General features: G+C 40.4%; 1 protein-coding gene across 2 annotated transcripts in view; it reads left to right on the forward strand.

Moving 5' to 3' along the window:
• Positions 1-297: 297 nt before the first annotated feature.
• Positions 298-18,775, forward strand: part of LOC142151399 (G protein-coupled receptor kinase 5-like) — a 48,615-nt gene continuing 30,137 nt past the window's right edge. Inside the window, exon 1 of one of the 2 annotated variants that reach the window (XM_075206995.1) lies at positions 298-1,194. In XM_075206995.1, coding sequence (XP_075063096.1) covers positions 1,143-1,194 — 52 coding nt within the window. In that variant the 5' untranslated portion in view covers positions 298-1,142. The remainder of the gene's footprint in view (positions 1,195-18,775) is intronic. The other variant, XM_075206994.1, reaches the window with a different exon arrangement.

An 18,775-nucleotide genomic window follows, 5' to 3' on the forward strand; every position in this document is an offset into this window, starting at 1 on the left:
CTGGTTGATACATAGTCATTCTCACCCACTAGGCTTCAGCTTCTCCCAGCACTAATGATGGGACAGTCTAACACAACTGTCATTTAAAGAACCAGCAGATAATATACATGCATTCATTGCCTGAATGATGCACACTTGCAAACTGTGGCTCTCCTACATTTGTGGCACTATCAGTCCCAGCATGCCCTTGCAGCAGCTGGAAAGACACATGTTGCCCACCTGAGTGCCTCCCTGGAGCGGACTACAATACCCGTCAGCCCCTGCAGCACTCGGTGTGACGTCAGGCAGGAGTCTCCGCCCCACTCTGGGCCGCTCATCATAAGACAACCTCCAGTTCCATGTTACTTCCTGCTGCCACTGCCCGGGATATTCACGCGTGGGGGGGGCTCCAGCAGAGGTACACTCCAGGACCATCATTGGGTGTCCCGATCTTTAGCTGCCTAGCAAATCCCTGTGATCAGCCTGAGAGAGGAGCTTGCATCCTTGAGCTGCTGCAGACATCCCTCCCCTGTCAATGGCTGGAGATGGTGCTCCAATTTCTGCTCCCACATAACTTATTTTTGCGGGATTTCTGCAATCAAAAGGCCTTTCCTTGAGACTCTCCTTATTGTCACTTGTGGGATCAAAGAGCACCCCTTATTAGTAGACTGGACCACCCATTCTTCCCAATTTTAACCATGACAATTTATTTTTTAGCAGCTGTCTATTGATAACCATGTTAAAGGGATCCACAACCTATGTGACACTTATTTTTTTCCTTTATTGATGCTGGGTTTTTATGTTTTTTTTTTTTTTTTATATATATACTTTTGTTTTGTTTAAAATATTACTGACAGTCAAAAACTTGTGATGGTAACCTTGGAACAGAACCATCTATTGATCTCTGGAGATCCTCTTTATACATCCCAATTTTAGGAACCTATCTGTTTACTTTTTTTTTTTTTTTTTTTAAAAAAAAGAAAAAATCCTGCAGCCAGAGAACCAGCTCAGTAGAATAAATTGAGACCACATAACCTGCTTTCCATGTCTTCTTCAGTGACTCTGAGCAACTTGCATTAGCTTGGACGTAATAACCCTATTCCAAATGAAAATCTCCCCATATATTGAATGACTTTTCCACTCACTTCTATATTTGGGAAATAATGGAACTAGAGAATATTGTTGCAAACACTGTTTTGCTAAAAGCCAGAGAAGGTAAGGACTTGGTACTAGACTGTCTTATTCATGTTGTTATTACCATTGCTTCTGATTGTTGTAAATTGTTCCATGTAAATATGATTTTGTTTAATCTGTTATCAAACTTTTTCTGTAGGTTAAATGGTTTTTATCAACTATGTTAAATCATTTGTCAACTCAAACTGCAAATAACACAAAATTTGGCAAGAAACATTGAATGACTACGAGCAAGGATTTTGACCTTTTTAATATGGATTCCTGTATACATGTGGTTGTTTTTGTTTACCTGCGTTTAAGAAGAAACAATAATAATGTGGCCTTTTATTTTGTAAGTAGAGGGCTTCGGCTGCATGATATATTGACCCTGCAAAATCTGATTAACAAGCGGCTGATGAGATGTGTGTGGTCTGTGCTTCTTGTTATATACAGGTGGCAATAAGAGGTTGTATTGCAGAGCAAGGATAATTGGATATTGCATTACAGCTTTAATAATGTTTAGCAATTTATATGGCTTTGAAACCGTGAAATACTTCCTTGAGACATAGACCTAGTTAGTTTTAGTATTGACGGTCTTAAAACTGCGTTTGTGTGGGATATATGAACATATTTCATTTGCATTTACTACTTTTAGCCTTTATTTTTATACAGTTGTACGTTGAGGCCAACATTAGTGACAGACTGCACATAATGACATTATCTATAATATACTAATTAATGGGGGGTAGCCAGGATCTCCACTTTCATGGAGAACTGTCCTTTTACCATTTGCAAAGTGGAACCTAAAGATAAAACCATTTCCTATATACTCTGCAAGACTTGCCTTTCTGAAGCTGAGGGGCCGCCCTTAGTGACCCGAGTGAATGTGTGTCACCTGACGTTGGGTTTCCACAGATTAGTCAAACATCTGTTCAGCTACTCCATTCAAACCCAATGATATAGATATTACTATGCAAAGTTTTAGGCAGGTGTGGTAAAAAATGCTGCAAAGTAAGAATGCCTTCAAAAATAGAAGTGTTTAATAGTTTATTTTTATCAATTAACAAAATGCAAAGTAAACGAACAGAAGAGAAATTTTAGGTCAAATCAATATTTGATATGACCACTCTTTGCCATCAACACAGCATCAAAGCATCTGTTCTATGTACACTTCCAGTTTTTCAAGGAACTCTCCAGGGAGGTTGTTCCAAACATCTTGGAGAACTAACCACAGATCTTCTGTGGATGTAGGCTTGCTCAAATCCTTCTGTCTCTTCATGTAATACCAGACAGACTCGATGATGAGATCAGGGCTCAGTGGTGGCCTTATCACTCCCAGGACTCGTTTGTTTTTACGATTAACATAGTTGTTGATGAAATTGGCTGTATGTTTGGGGTTGTTGTCCTGCTGCAGAATACATTTGGAGCCAATCAAACCCCTCCCTGATGGTATTGCATGATGGATAAGTACCTGCATGTATTTCTCAGCATTAAGGACACTATTAATCCTGACCAAATCCCCAACTCGGTGCACTGAAATGCAGCCCCAAACTTGCAAGGAACCTCCACCATGCTTCACTGTGTCTGCATACACATTATTGTACCGCTCTCCAGCCCTTCCGCTAACAAACTGCCTTCTGTTACAGTCAAATATTTCAGATTTTAATTCCTCAGTCCAGAGCATCTGTTGCCATTTTTCTACACCTCAGTTCCTATGTTTTCGTACATAGTTGAGTTGCTAGGCCTTGTTTCCACGTAGAAGGCATGGCTTTTTGGCCGCAACTCTTCCATGAAGACCACTTATGGCCAGACTTCACTGAACAGTAGATGGGTGTACCTGGGTCCCACTGTTTTTTCCAGTTCTGTGCTGAAGGGCTGGAGAGGGGTACAATAAGTGTCTGATAAGGGTTCCACAACACTGTCCATGAGTGTTAAATGCTCGTTTTGTTTTTTTTGGGTTTTTTTTGTAGCTTACAATGGAAACTTCCATTACTTTTCATCCCATCTCTCTCCAAGTCTACTTCTGTTTTATTTACGATTTACCTACATGCATTAAGGATGGTTGTGCAGTTTGATAGAAAGCTCAGCATGTGACCATGAATGCTGGAATGTGGGACACTTTCACTTGCACCTGCTCTACTTTCCAACTAGACACTATAATTTCCCTTCAGGTGCTGAATCCTATGCAGTATGCACAATTATTTGTAGGTAACTTATGGCCCAATTGCAGAGCACCTTTTTTTTTTTTTTTTTTTTTTTTTTTTTTTTTCATTCGCTATTTGTTTAAATGTAGATTGTAGTAATTGTCTTATGCTGACCACATGGACATCAGTATTACAGCCAGTGTTAGACTATTGGTCCAATATGAAAGAATGAAGAATGTGTGTATCTACAACACAACTGCTGATGGAAATGGATAGACTGGTCATAGGGTATGGTGGAAAAATGCAGTTAAACAGAGCTATCGGCCTGTGTGTTTGGTCCTCTTCTGACCACACTAACGTGCTGCAGTTACCTGGAAGTGAACCCAACAGATATGAGTTAATGGAATCATGATCCAAGCACTAGGATTGGCATCTGTATGGCCGGCTTAAATCTACCAATAAAAGTTCTTATACTGCTGTGACGTAATATGTAGCTTATAGACAACCCTGCTATAAACGCACTCCTCTGGCAGGGAACAAGTTTGATGCCCTCCTGCTAGGAATCATGTAGCTCTCTAGCTGATGCAGAACTACACATCCTAGCATGGCCTGCCAGCTTGTCTTGGGTGTGCTGGCCCTAGTAGTTCCACAATCACTAGGAAACCATGTGTCTACATCTTCCATAATGGGGGGTGTTAGTCTTTCACCTGGTAGTATTGCAGTCTGATCATTGTTCTGTGCACAGAATGTCAGCTCCCAGCAGCAGTGTACTCTATTTTATGAATCATTCAAATGACAATAACCTAACCTCTTAAACAAAAGTAATAAAACCCTATGTCAGCATGCTTTCTAACCCAGATAGTACATCAGATTATACTATACAGCTTTCTTGCCTGTGTGTTCTGTCCTTCTGTGACATTGCAAAGAAAAGCACCCTATAACACAAAATTAAATGGTTTTTCAGCATTTTTTTGTGGTGCGAAGGGAAATCAGAGATGCTGCAATAATGGGAAGTGTGCAGTCATACATAACCGTGATCTGCCTTCAATGAATATGACTTGGTGTTTGAAACCTGCGTTTCATGTTACAGGAAACTTTAGAAGTTTCCAAAATGTGTGTAATTTTTATTTAGCACTTTTGAGGCTCTTGCTAGAATTGCAATGGTTAAAAATAATACAACTGCTTCAGTTCTGCTATGCATACTGTCCCACTGAAACATGGTTTGATCTTGATGCAACTTTCTAAAATTGCAAAATGGGGGGGGGGGGGGGGGGGATAAACCTGAGCAATCCTTGGACCTGAGGAAATGTACACATGGGTGTTTTTCAAAATGGAGGCATGGATGATATTAACTTCTAATTTTAGGACCCGACAAATGGTCATATCTAGTTCTGTGTGCTTAGTGGTACTTTGGAAAGGAGATTTGATTGTTTTACATTAAATTGGTCTACATTGGGGACATTGGTCATTTTGGCCAACTCAATAACTGTTCATAATTGATCCAGCGTCGGTCCATTTTAGGTCTGTCCGTCATCTGCAGTCTACTAGTGTTTATGGCCATTGTCCGAATATAGGAGCGCTAAAAGGATGGGGCCTCGTGAGACTTTTATCTGGTTGTACAGTGTTGGTCCTTTGTCTGAACATGTTGAAGGACTTCTGTGTTCTAGAATGCATTATCTAACCCCCCCAAGTAATTGTATATTGTGGCTCTACCTCCTATGATTGAGACCTCCCTGAGCACCACTCCCGATCTGTGATGGAATGTTCACATAGCGTTCCGTGCTGTTATCAAGCAATCACTTTTGGAAGAAAGCATTTCTGATATGATTGTACAACTGCGTTCCTTAGCTCTCAGACTGGGTCACTATAAAAGCACACAAGGCTGAAGAAAAGCAAAAACACAACTAATCTTGTATGTGCCTAAGTAGAACAAGAGCTATGTATTCTAGGTCCATGACATCCAATTTATACACTTCTATGGCTGTGACAGTGGGTGGGTTGCTTTACCCACGGTCAGAGCCATAGAAATGGCTTTTACCGCTCTACTGAACTTGTGATATGTTTGATGCCGTCAAAAGTTATTTTTAAACATTGTGTTATTTGTACTGTGTCACTAATCTCTGGAGATAAGATTGCTAGAATCTCTTGTATAAACAGGCACCTTGTTGTACCTCCAGCATTTAGTGCTTCCCATTAGTCATGAGAGGAGAATGACACAACTATAGTTTATATACAGTAGTATGAGCACATCTATTGTGTGACTATTTGGTTGCAGTTGAACTACAGCTCCCAGCATGCATTGTCAATCTGTGGGAGCTTGTGCAGGTAACTAATCCATTATACAGAGACATTCATTTATCTTGGCATTCCGGATTAATGACTCTCTGGTCCAGTGCTGATCAAGCAGTGTGCAGGCACTTTACACTGGTCTGCTTCCTACCAGCCTGCATGGAAACAATTAGATGGATCTGCGGACCTGTCGGAAGACCTGTTTAATTGTTTCCATGCAGGCTAGGAACATGGAGACAAAGTGGTATGCAGTGTCTGTATCCTGCTGTATCCACTGGCATGGTAAGTATGAGAGATCATAAGCAAGTGGAAGAGGCAAATTTATTTGTGTGGGACTACTTTTTATGGTCATTCATTTATATGGACTTAATTTTAAATATGAAATATTGGTGTATGTGTGTACTATAGAGAGCTTGTTAGAGTGAATTTATCTTTCCAAGACCGTTTCAATTTAATGTTTTAAAAAAAAAAGTGTTTGGATTATTGAGATTCTGCAGAGCCATAACAAATACATTTGGATCCTTAACTGCCTACAAATCTAGTGTGCAGTAAGATATTGCTTTCATGAGTGAGAATTAATGGTCTGTCCTGTTTAATTTTGGTATTGGCTAAATCTTTTGTAAAGGAGTTGGCGGTCTGCCGAATTCTGGAATATGCTATTAATAAAAAGAAACCTATTCGTAGTTGATGGAGAGAACATCTCAAAATGTTTAATCGTCTGCTCCTAGCTGCAATGGCTGTGGGCAGCTTTCTGATTTAACTGCTAGTCACCCAGCAGAGGCAGAAGACTGAGTAATAAAGAGTAGGAGACTGTCCGCTTGCAGGTGTCTGGCATTGAGGACAATGAAATTGACCCACACATGGCAAAATTAATTCAGATTGTAGTCAAAATGCAGAAAAGAAGCCACGGGAACATCTAGTCATGTGTTGGTTTCTACACCTCCCACTAAACTTTCTGTCAAAGTCTTAACACTTAGCAATATATGTCTCATGCATTCTTGAAGTCTTAGTGAGACCTCACCACATCTGCTAAGACTATTTCATGGATCCATCACCCTCCTTGTAAAGACACATACAAAAAAATAATGAAAACGTACCTTAAGGGGCGTATTCAAATATCCGCGAGATTTTGTCCCCGCAGCGTTGGGAAGGAAAAAAAAAAGCCAGCGCAGGGTTTTGCTGGCAATAGCGACTGTTTGGAGTTAGAGCAGCGGGAAAACTCGTGCAATTGAATTGCAAAAGAGGCAACGCTGCCCCCGCGCTGTCATGTATAAGACAAAAAAAAGGTTTTGCAAACATTAGATTGCATTACACATTGATAATATCTACATTACAGTACTTTAGTTAGCATATTTTTTACCATACAATCATCTATACCATGTCAAAACATATTACTACATTCATATTTGTACCAAAAACATACATAAATATAATTAATTAGTGATTGTATTTTTTTTTTAATTATTACAAGAAAATCAACTTACACAAGTTAGGCATTAGTGATAAACATAAGTTTAACTTTTTTCCACATTTTTACATGATTTCAACTACTTTTCAGATGTTTTTTATTTGTAACACACCCCGAGGAGGTGTGAGATACAACAGCATATTTGCCTGTTTTACCCGCCGCGTTAAAATACAATTGAATAGTTTTTAACGCGGCTGTCTCGCGCAAACCCTATACTTTTCAATAGACCGTTTACTGGAGCGCGAGAGGACTGTTTCATGAAAAAAACCAAAACGTAGTGTTAAGAATGGAATTGAATTGCGGGTAAAGTTAATGCGCTCTAAAATAATGGGAAAAAAATACTTGCTGACATTTGAATATGCCCCTAAATTTTCCAACTCTGTGGTTTCGGGACATTGCTCACAGAAAGGGTGTATGGAAGCCAGGCCACGTCGTCTCCTTGTTCTAGAACGCTACTTATTTAAACATACTGCCTTCCTGTTCTCAATGCTTTTGATATATTTGAAAGTTTCAATCATTTCTGTCCTTTCCCTCCTCTAAGCTGTACAGCTCAGTCTGTCCTCACCATATTAGTAACCCTTCTCTAATGGTGCATTTCTTTAGTAATGTTCGTGATGAATTGCATAGTAAAGAGTTTGTGCACTGTGGATGAAGTTGGACATATTCTTCAGTTTCCTTACAAAGCTGTTAGACCCAGGGCCACTGCCATAGAAAGTCTTGAGTCCTTGGACTTTCACTTTGTCTACATGAGACTACATGTTTCATGACAATAACTTCATACCTCTATAACGTGTTAGTATGTGGTTGTGCTGTAATTGATGCTAATTTACATGCCTTTACACGGTCCTACAATTTCCAATTACTGCAAGGACTCTTGTTTATTATTCGTATTTACACACTTGAGATTTCCTTGGTGGTAATGAAAAGAAACCGTCAGATTAGCCTCTGATATTGAGAACCAGTCTGAGTGGGAAGACCTTTACCAAACTCTTTGGAATTACTCTACCTGTCATGTCTGCCACATGTTTCTAGCATCCTAAGACTTTCTGTGTGATTTATGACTTTGTTGGTGGTTTTTTTTTGTTTTTTGTTTTTTTTAAAGCAGGATAGGGTCCAGTTAGAGTATAAATGTGACTGTAATGCAAACTTGCCAATGGTTTCTACATTGTGTGAGTTGTGCACTATGGCCTGCTGTATCTTTGGTCTGCTGTGCCTTTGTGTGCCTTGTCTGGCATCCCCAGAAACTGACTTTATGCAACTGAACGAAGTTGCGTGCGATTCATGTCCAAACTCAACTGACACTATTGCCTACCACAGGAACAGGGCTGGGAAGGGGCAGACAGGCGTAGACCATATACAGTAAGGGCATGCTGAGGGCGTACTTGCGCAGGTGCAGCAGGCTCCAGTGCGGGCGTACTTGCGCAGGTGCAGCAGGCTCCAGTGCGGGCTATATTTGCACCAGCTCCAGGGCAAGTGTAAGTGCAGAACATGTTTAAAAAAAACAAAAAAACAAAAAAAAAACTTGGTAGTATTAAGAGTTGTTGTAAATGTATTTTATACATGACCCCATTGCCCAGGATATAGCATTTAATAGCAGATCTTGCTTTCTCCAAGGACTGTTCCCTACCTCATACCACACAGAAGAACTGATGTTTTGGAAGGAGTTAATCTCTGCGCAGAGTGACATACTTTCTCCTTGGTACAGGGAACCCAGTTTTGTTGGTTTACAAAGTACATAATGCACAAGGCACTGTAGTTTGTTTTTTTATTTTTATTTAATATTGTAAATACTGGCGACATGTTCAATCTAACGCTATGCTGTCAATTAATTTGCAATTCTGTGTGCAGGTTCAGTCGCTCTGTACATGAGTCTTTGGCAAACAGTCCTTACTCATCTGGTGATCTCTGCATTCACTTGAGGAAATTTCGTTTGAACGGGAGTAATATGCCTGATGGCAACATGAATACATTTTCATTGGATTATTATTGGGTACTGAGGATGTTTTCAGGCCACATACACTTGTCACCGCATGTATGGCCAGCCATACTCTGCAATAATGTGACTTTGTCTTTTTATTTATTTAGATCTCTCACCAGACCAGCCATTGAGACTGGGAGAAAAGCTACAGGAATAGCTGCAGAGCCCCCATGTAGATGTGTAGTTATTTCAGCAACAAATGGAAAAACCAACAGTTGTGTAAAATGTTATCTATTGAACCTGTACAACCCTAAATCTATACTTTAAAAACATTACATGTTGAAGGTGCAATCCATTTAGCATTATAGTAGTGTTAATATATGGTGTCCACCTTTACATTCCAAGTCTTGGTGCTTTTGGTATTCCTTGGAACACATAACTTTGTGCAGGTTCCTTTTGCCAAGAGGTTTAGTTTGAGATCTTGTCAGTCTAGCTACTTTTCAAAAAATAAAATAAACTATATTATATCTGCATTTTTTTTTTTTTTATTACATGAGTTCAGTAAGGCCAGTTACCCGCTAGAGCTGAGCTGAATACCAGTAACGACACTAGTCAGTCAGGTTCTCATTTGACATAGTGGAAACAATTGCTTGCAGTCAGAGGGATCAATGGAGGACGTTCCATTGACCATAATGCGTTCACTTGCGATTAACACTAGTAAATGTATCGGGCAGCGTTCAAAATATCGCCACTACAATACAAGGGCTTCCTGGCCGAAAGTGCAAATGCTACTAGTGACTTGTTTTACTGCCCTTTTTTTAAATTGGGGAGAGAAAAAAAAAATTTTTTTTGATTGGGGTGAATTTTACCTCAAATTCTTGCCTCAAATAATGTAAAGCTGTGGGGAGGGGGCATATAAATCTTTTTGTTAAAATACTATTTAAAGGCGAAGTAAGTCCCCTTTGCAAACTTTATACTTCTAATATGTTGTAGTGGGTAAATTTCACTGTCTTTTTATATCCAGGGGTGGGCATAATGTAGAAGTCACAAGCCATGAAGTGATGTATAACACTTAGGGGGATGGGTGGTTATGTGTGCATCTGGTACTCTCAAAAGAACAAACACAGTCCAGCTGTATGTGTGTGTGTGTGTGTGTGTGTATATATATATACACTCTGGAGCAAGTGTTGTTTCTGCCTTTATTCTGTGTTTGACATTGCTGCTGTGTAGTAGGAATCCAGTTTAACACCTACCTATAAGTTACCCTACTAGGTAGACCTTGGGGCTTGTTCATAGTTCTGCTTGTATACAGTAAGAGCGGCAATATTCTTGATTCTGGTGTATGAAATGTTGGACTGCTCATCTTTGTAAAAAATATAACCTATCCTTGTTTATGTAGCCAGTATTTAATACTTCTTGTTGGTCACCTGTGCATTCCATATAGAACATGGGATATAGTCTCTTCTTGTAAAGGGCACTATAGATTAAACCACTGATCACTAGCACCATTAAAACCACCTGCCTGACATTGTGTAGGTCCCCCTCATGCCGCCAAAACAGCTGACCTATCAAGGCATCTATGCCACAAGACCTCTGAAGGTGCCCCCCCCTCCCCCCTTCCCACAAAATTCTTCATGTTCCTCAGACCATTCCTGAACAATTTTTGCAGAGAGCATAATCCTGCTGGAAGAGGCCACTGCCATCAGAGAACAATGTTGCCATAAAATCTACAACAATGTTTTGGTAGTTGGTACGTGTCAAAGTAACATCCACGTGAATGCCAGCACCCAAGGTTTCCCAGCAGAACATTACTCAGACTTGCTGTCTTACCATAGTGCAGAAGACCTGACGTTTTGGAGAGGCTCTGACCCAGTTGTCTAGCCATCACAAACTGGCCCTTTCCACAATCTCGGATCTTTATGCTTTTCCTGAATCCAACACCTCAACTTCAAGAACTGACTGTTCACTCGCTGCCTAACATCTCACATCTTGACAGGTGCCCCTGTAACAAGGTAATTTGTTGTTCACGTCACTTGTCATTGGTTTTAATGTTGTGGCTGATCAGTGTATATTGTGAGTTGGAGCTAGCATATTGGTGGTAAATTCTGTGCCATCTGGTCCCACATCTCCAAGTTAAATCTGATTTGGCCCCACAGTTTATCCCTTTAAAATCGCTACTATCTAATCTGGCCTGTCTATTATTTGCAGAATTAAAACAAGCTGCTTATCTGTTTTGATTTTTGTGGTTCTGTCTTCAAAATCTGTGTACAAAGGACATTTAATGCAGCAGTTTATATCCGGTCACACCATACATATTTGCTAAGATAGTCTAGACAAGTGCTGTAGTATATATGAGATTCTTTTGTACCAAGCCGTAAAATTTCTCCATGTGTTAAGACCAAACCATTTTGCTTGTAATACCATGGCTAACAGTATTGTTTATTGCAATCATTATAAATGAGGGTTTGAGAAATCCAGTTTACACTGAATGTTAGATGCTGGTATGAAATGATTAAAATCATTTATTAAATTTGAAATGAATCAACAATCTGTCCAACTGTCAATCACTTTCAGAAGGAAAATGCACACGTGGTTGAATAGCGGAGAACTGCAGGTGATTGACAGTTACCACCACTCAGACTGCAGCATGTTTGCTTCACAAATCCTCAACCAATGCTAGAGCACCTAGGCTGATTTTCCTGGTAACGGGGACACCACAAACACAGCCACGGCAGGGCTGTTGCCTCTATGGTGAGAGCTATGGACACTACGAACTACACCTCGTTATTATAATGCTGCTCTGCAGAAATAAGTCTTTGCTCTGTAAAGCGAGATGTTCTGCACAAACCTGTGATCTTCAGCAGATACGCCCATGTTGCATTACAATCCTTTCTCTCCCAGGTAGAAATCTAGAGGCACTTGCTTCAACTGAGCTGCTGCAAGGCAGGTGTTTTGCCCTCTAAGTGTCCTCATAAAGTCTAAGCAAATATATTGGGTCACACATCTGTGAGGCAAAGTATGTCTGGAAGGAAAAGTTTCTTAGGAACGTGATATATGCCTCTTCTCAACAAGGACCTGTAGGCGTGGGAAATAAATATTAGGCTGTTTAAAGGACAATGTTTAGGAAGCTTCTCATTGGTGGATTCTTCTACGTGCAGCTATCATTTGGTGGGTGACATCCATTAGGTGATTGTGGCTGAGCTTAAATATAAAGTAGGTTAAATGTCTAAGTATGGAACCAGGCTTATTTACTAATGAGAACACTTCCCATACATAGTGCAGTGTTTAATAAAATATGTTTAATGTTCCTACACTTCAAAACCAACCATAGCACTAGACAGCCTACGGTGATCTCCACTATAGTAGGGAGTCCAGGGGAGTGAGGTTTTGGAGGAAGGGTGGTGGTTCTGTCATTCTGTGGTGGTTAGAGTAACTTAAAATTAAGAGAAATACAACCCTTGCTACAAATAACCGCCACTATCAAAGCCAGGAATCTGCTCCCCTCCCTGCCAGCCAATGACAAGTGACTAGCTTGGGAAACCGCTTTTGGTTGGTAGTCAAGTTGCAGCCGTGGTCACTTTGCAAGTGGTGTTCATGTGTGGGTCTCTTTCCCTTGACCACTGAAGTCTTGCCCTGAGCAGTTGAGGATTTGGGCAGGGAGTGCAGCACTTGTGATCTCAGTGGGGATAACTGCCTATCACTTACTGAAAAATAAAGAAACCTGTGCAGCAAGTGATTGACAGTTACCTGCCCTCAGACCAAATATGCAGTTCATTAATTTCTAAAGCACAGTATGCATGCTTTGCATACTCTTCATTCATGTGACGTGTAGTATGATGGTGTCGTGTTTTAGCAGAAAAAAAAATATAGCAGAATGTCATCACACTTTGTTAAATACTTGATGCGATGGAATGTTCAACTCTGTGTTGCTGCTTTAAGCTAACTAAGCCACTCAGCATTGGGTCATTTCATGCTTGCTTCATTTTGTATATACACTAGAGACTGGTGTATCTTTGATTATAAGGCAAAGAAGTGTCTAAGTATCTGAGCACAAGTGAATACTAGATTTCTGGGCAGAAATGATACTCCTCTGAGTGGCCGTACATTCACTTGTTCAATCAAGAACTGCCTGTCGTTTATAGCTGGACATCAAATCTGTTCCTCTTGTGGTGCTCGGACCTTTTATAGGAGCTCCCCAGCAGAGGTCCCTGCTGAGCTTAAGGACTGTGCTACATTGAGCAAATGGTGGGGAACTCTAAGTCCCCTCCAACAACGTTTAAGTGTGGGGAAGTGGTTCATTGTTTAAGTAAATGACAATGAGGAGCCCACTACAAACTGCAGAAATCTAGTTCTCTGTGCAGATAAAGGTGTTTTTCCTAAAAATTTCTAGAAAGAGGCAAATGAGGCCATGTTGTAAAAATGTTTGCATTGTGCATGTAAATTAAAACCCATAAGATGTTGTATGGTAAACCAGTCAGAGGCCACTATAGAGAGTAAAAGTACTTTGAGTCCACTTTCACCCCCCCCCCCATAAAAATGTATGCCCAGTGTTTCCACTAGGCCCTAGGCAGGAACTTAAGTTTGTTAATAGATGTTCTTCGAACAGATTCTTCTCACATGAATAGCTAAGTTAAAGGCAGAGGTTTAGCAGCCTAAATGGGAAATGAGGTGTTGCCCATAGCAACCAGTCTGATTCTAGCTGTTTATCATGTACATTCTAGGTTTGTTTGTTCTAGAATCTGGTTGCTATGGGCAACACCCACACTTCCCATTTAGTTTGATAGATCTACCAGCAAAAATATGAATGTTGTTGTTTTCACATGAAGCTCCTCAATCCTTTTTGCTACTGTTACTTTACCTGCAGCTTAAAGGGTTACTCAAATATATATTATTATTATTCCCCCTCCTGTTTTCACCTGGTGTGAGTTTAGCTGGTCTGAAGAATGATGGACCTGAGGATACTGGCTGGTATTGTACAGAAATTCCTGTCCTCGTAGTTAAGAATTTGAATATATTAAAATTATTCTCAAACCCTGCAGAACATTTTTGCCTACTGCATACAGGGCAGTGTAAGAATTGGTGCTTCCTAAGCCATTCTAAAATTTTTATTGATTTTTGTAAATTTTCTGGGTTTGACACCTATTAAGTACACCAGTCTTCCACCTGCATGGGTCTTTGTTAGAACAATGTTACATCAATCATTCCTGATATTGCAAAGCACATCTACTGCATAATATTTGGAGCAGAATGTTATCTTGGAGCTGTCTTTTCCAAATAACCCTCCCATGCCATGCTTAGGACACATGCAGTTCAGGGTAGTTGTCGACAGAGCTGATTGGATGGTGTCACAATACCCATTTGAGCCTGGCCCTTTACTGGGTTTCTACTGAGTGAGTGGTGGCCCAGTAATTGCCTCAGTTACCTGTTTGCCTACATTCTCCCAGCAGTACTTTGTGGACACTAAACATACACTTAGGCATGTGGGCAGCACGGTGGCTCAGTGGTTAGCACTTCTACCTTACAGCACTGGGGTCATGAGTTCGATTCCCGACCATGACCTTATCTGTGCGGAGTTTGTATGTTCTCCCCGTGTTTGTGTGGGTTTCCTCCCACACTCCAAAAACATTAGTAGGTTAATTGGCTGCTAACAAATTGTCTGTCTGTCTGTGTGTGTATATTAGGGGATTTAGACTGTAAGCCCCGTTGGGGCAGGGACTGATGTGAGAGTTCTCCGTACAGTACTGCGGAATTAGTGGCGCTATATAAATAAATGGTGATGTGTCCATAAATCACATGTAATGCTTTCTTATAACGATCCACCAAAAGGGCTAAAACAATAAAATATCCTGATAACCTATTTCCAATGATACAATGCATTTCAGTTCACATGAAGGAAAACACAATTGTGGGAGAGTCAAACTCGCATTGTAGTATGTTGCGCCCCCCCCCCCCCATTCCCCAATCATCTGGGCTATGGTATAACCTCAAATACACCAACACCCCCCTCCTCCTTTGTGCTTTGGAACATCCTCAGACACACTCCCCCTCCCCCCCAATCCTCTTTGTCATGGTATAATCTCATATTCCCCTCCACCCATCCTTTGTCCCTTGTATCTTCCAGCACAATTTGCAGTATGTTGCCCCCACCCCACATCCTGTGCCATGTTACTTTGCTCTGTGGCGCGCCTCCCCTGCCTGCCGTTATGTCCTATTCCTCATACTGCTGCGGATTTTGGCACATGCCCAGTTTTGTGACATGAACTCTGACTTCATTCCAGAAGGAAACGTTTGTGTTATGATAACACAATCAGACTCTTAGCCGACTGTTGAATTTGATTTCATTAATATTTACTTTCAGTAGACCAATTAAATCAAAATAAACAATATTGCTGTAACCTGTGCCAAGATTACCATTAAATGTGCCATAAACGCACAAACCCTGGACTGCTGCCCTATCTTAACTTTCTACCGTTGTCCTTCGTGCATTGTATTCTGAGCCTTGTTATAATGAGGTGTTAATGCATAACTGGCACTTGACGAGGCTGCATGATGAGGGTAAATTACTGTAGACTGTTAAATAAGTGAGTGATAAGAATATACCAGGTAAATCTAAATAAAGTGGCTTGTGGTTGACTAATTTTGTGCACAGAACATCCTGCACCCCCCTCCTCACACCATAGGTTGTCATCTGACATCTGATAGAAGTTGTGAAAGTGAAACAAGTGTCAGCTTTTCAAGCATTGTTTTGTCCAGTCTGTGCCTTTTTGCAGTAAGCATAACAACTTAATTCTAATTGGCTGCTGACTTGTATCCCTTTGTAGTAGCTGAAGAAAACCAGTGCTTATAATATCATATTGCCGTATCCTATTTATGACAGTCTGTGTGTGAATGAAATTGTGCACATGTGAACTTCTTTAAACCCTGGCTGCATAAAAACTTTATGCCTTCTCGAGATGAAGAGGATTGGCCCATGCAGTTTAAAAGTTTTTACAAATATCAGATTTTAATTAATTATAATTTCTATAAACCTAGTGCATTTTTTCACTGTAGTACCAGCTGTCAGTGCATCCGTTCTTAGAAATATACGGTGAAGTTTATCCATGCATGTCTGTTCCTAAACCAGTGGAGTTTACAATCTAATTTCCTACCCACAAATGCACAGATACAATAGGGGGGGGGGGGGGGGGGTGTGAGTGTTAGAATCCTGATAATTTACCAGTAATATTGATGGTTGAATCAAATCCTGGGAGAACATTGAAGTTCTGCAGATATTTCTCTTGTCTTTTTGGATCCCGAGGCCTTCAGCAGAAATAAGAGCTGCAAACTTTGATACTACTAGATTTTGTTTAAACTGAAAAGTATAATCCATTTCCGCCATAATTCCAGTAACTAGTAGACCGGATTATTATTCATATCTCAATGTGAATTCCAGTCTCCTTTCGTCACAAATCTATATTCAGCATGTTTCCTCAAGATAACTTTGTTGGGCATTAGAGAGAAAAAAAAAACTCTCACGGCCCAGTGTTGCCAAATCTTCCTGGTCTTCATTCCAGGGTTGTACCTATTGCATGGGAAACTAGGTAAACTGTAGGGGAATTGAAACATTTTCTCTCTTTATTGCTGCAAATTTTTTTGGGGATGGATGTAATGGTCACAATAAGATTATTAAGACTTTGATATATGTAAGGCAGCGCTCTTTCAGATAACTATCCCAAGTAGCAGAATGACTACACCCTATTGTTGTCAACATTTATGTATCACTAACAAATTCCATAGCGCTTTACAGTGGGGAACACCGTAGTGACACAATACTGGGTAATGTGGACAGAGGTAAGAAGGCTGTGCTTATAATCTATTGGATGTTATGAGATGTAACACACATTTTTATATAGTCTCCTAAGAGGAGAGTGTAGGAAACTTCATAGTCCAGATTCTATCAGAATGTCCCAAGGCCAGACTCGCTCATCTGCTGGAATATAGCTAGCAAAAATGTAACTTTAAAATGAGGTGTCTCTATTTGTGTACTTCCACCAACTACAATAATGTAGACACCATCCTCTTCCTAAATGCTACACAGGGGGGTATATTTAACAAACTGCTGGTTTGTAAAAGTGGAGATGTCTAGGCAACCAATCAGATTCCAGCTATCCTTTTATTTGGTACATTCTACAAAATGACTGTTAGAATCTGGTTGCTTGCTATAGGCAAACTTCCAAACCCTCAGTTTAGTAAATATACCCCAGTTCTAATAGTTTCTTCTTTTGGATATGGCTTGTTTTATGGGAATATAGTCAATGGGTAGAGAATGCAATAGACAACTGGCCCAAAAAGAATCAATGTGTAGGCAACTTGTCAACGGGTATTTGCAAAGGTGACCATACAGTCCAATCTGGCTACTGGAGCTCTGTCAAATTTGGTCACAGATGTATGCACAAGTAGGGGCTAAATGTGAAAGATCCTGCCATTCTGTACTTAAGCCAAAGCCATGGATCTGGCAGGGTACCGTTGGCTCAGCTGGACAGTGTACACATGTGATACATACACTAGCCTGTGACCGGATCAGCATGTCAGCCATGATGTGCATACAAAGATTTAACGTGTGGCCTGAAGTGAATGATCTGACTATTTGGCACTGGAGCCAAATGATCAGGCAGCATGTTGTCCTCACATTCAGATGAGATGAATGTCTTGTTTAATTTACCACCCATGCCAACTGCCATCTAATTTGTTCTTAAACTCTCTCATGCTGCAATTTCCAATATGTTAGGTTTAAAATGGCCTGATTTCGCTTTAAAATCTCACCATGGTTTGCCACATTAAGGGTAGTAAATCTGTTTTCAAACCTGTCCCTGGGAAACTTTCATTTATGTCCTCACAAGTACAACAATCACTTGTGCAGACTGCTAAACTAAACCCCTCTGCTCCCAATTACAGCACTTTGGTGGGGGCCCTGTCTGCATTAGACTGCTCTAGGGTGAGCAAGGCTGCTCTCATGTCTTACAAACACTTTAAACTGGTGACGCATGAAAATATTGCTACTGTGCAGTTCTACACATTACTCAATATGTGATAGTGAGTAATACTATCATATATATGTGATGGCTGCATAGTTAGTGTGTATAGTTGTAAGTGTAAAAAAAATATTAAATAGCATAATTCGGAGTAAAACAGGAGAAGTACATTCTGTCTATTACCACAGCTACACAAGGACAACAGTCAGTATTCACCTGAAACTCCATATTCTACTCCTGATTCTTCCATCTCTCCCTGGCTACAAGCTTCACACCACAAGAAGACTGTTTTAGACTCTTATTTTCTACTGAGCTCATGAAAGTTTGTTTTATCTGTCAGCTTATTTTCCCTGCAAAATCTCCTCTGTTTAATCAGCCTGCCGTACTACTTGCTCAGCCACTCCCTCCCCACGCTACAGCCGTTTCAGTCACCTATCTCATTGTACTTTCAATTCTACTCAAGGCTTTGCCATCACAAGTAGGAAGAAATGATACTGACTTTGAACCACTCTCTTCTCTCATGACTCTGCAAAAACTCCGCTACTCAATCACCTGTTCTTTATTACTCTTCATTCAACACTTCCACTCGCTCCCCACATCATTACTCTATACTATCCAGACATCTATGAATAATCTACATCTACTGCAGCCTCACTCTGCACTACTTCTCTGATTGCACAGGACATTACAATTGGGTAATTCTCTTAATTCCCTAACTTGTTTTGCTATTTTATTACTAAATCCCAATGCTTGCCAAAATATTTTCTCTTTTCATGGCATTATCTTTAGGATT

This window comes from Mixophyes fleayi, chromosome 4, assembly GCF_038048845.1.
Source record: "Mixophyes fleayi isolate aMixFle1 chromosome 4, aMixFle1.hap1, whole genome shotgun sequence".
Classification (NCBI taxonomy): domain Eukaryota; kingdom Metazoa; phylum Chordata; class Amphibia; order Anura; family Limnodynastidae; genus Mixophyes; species Mixophyes fleayi.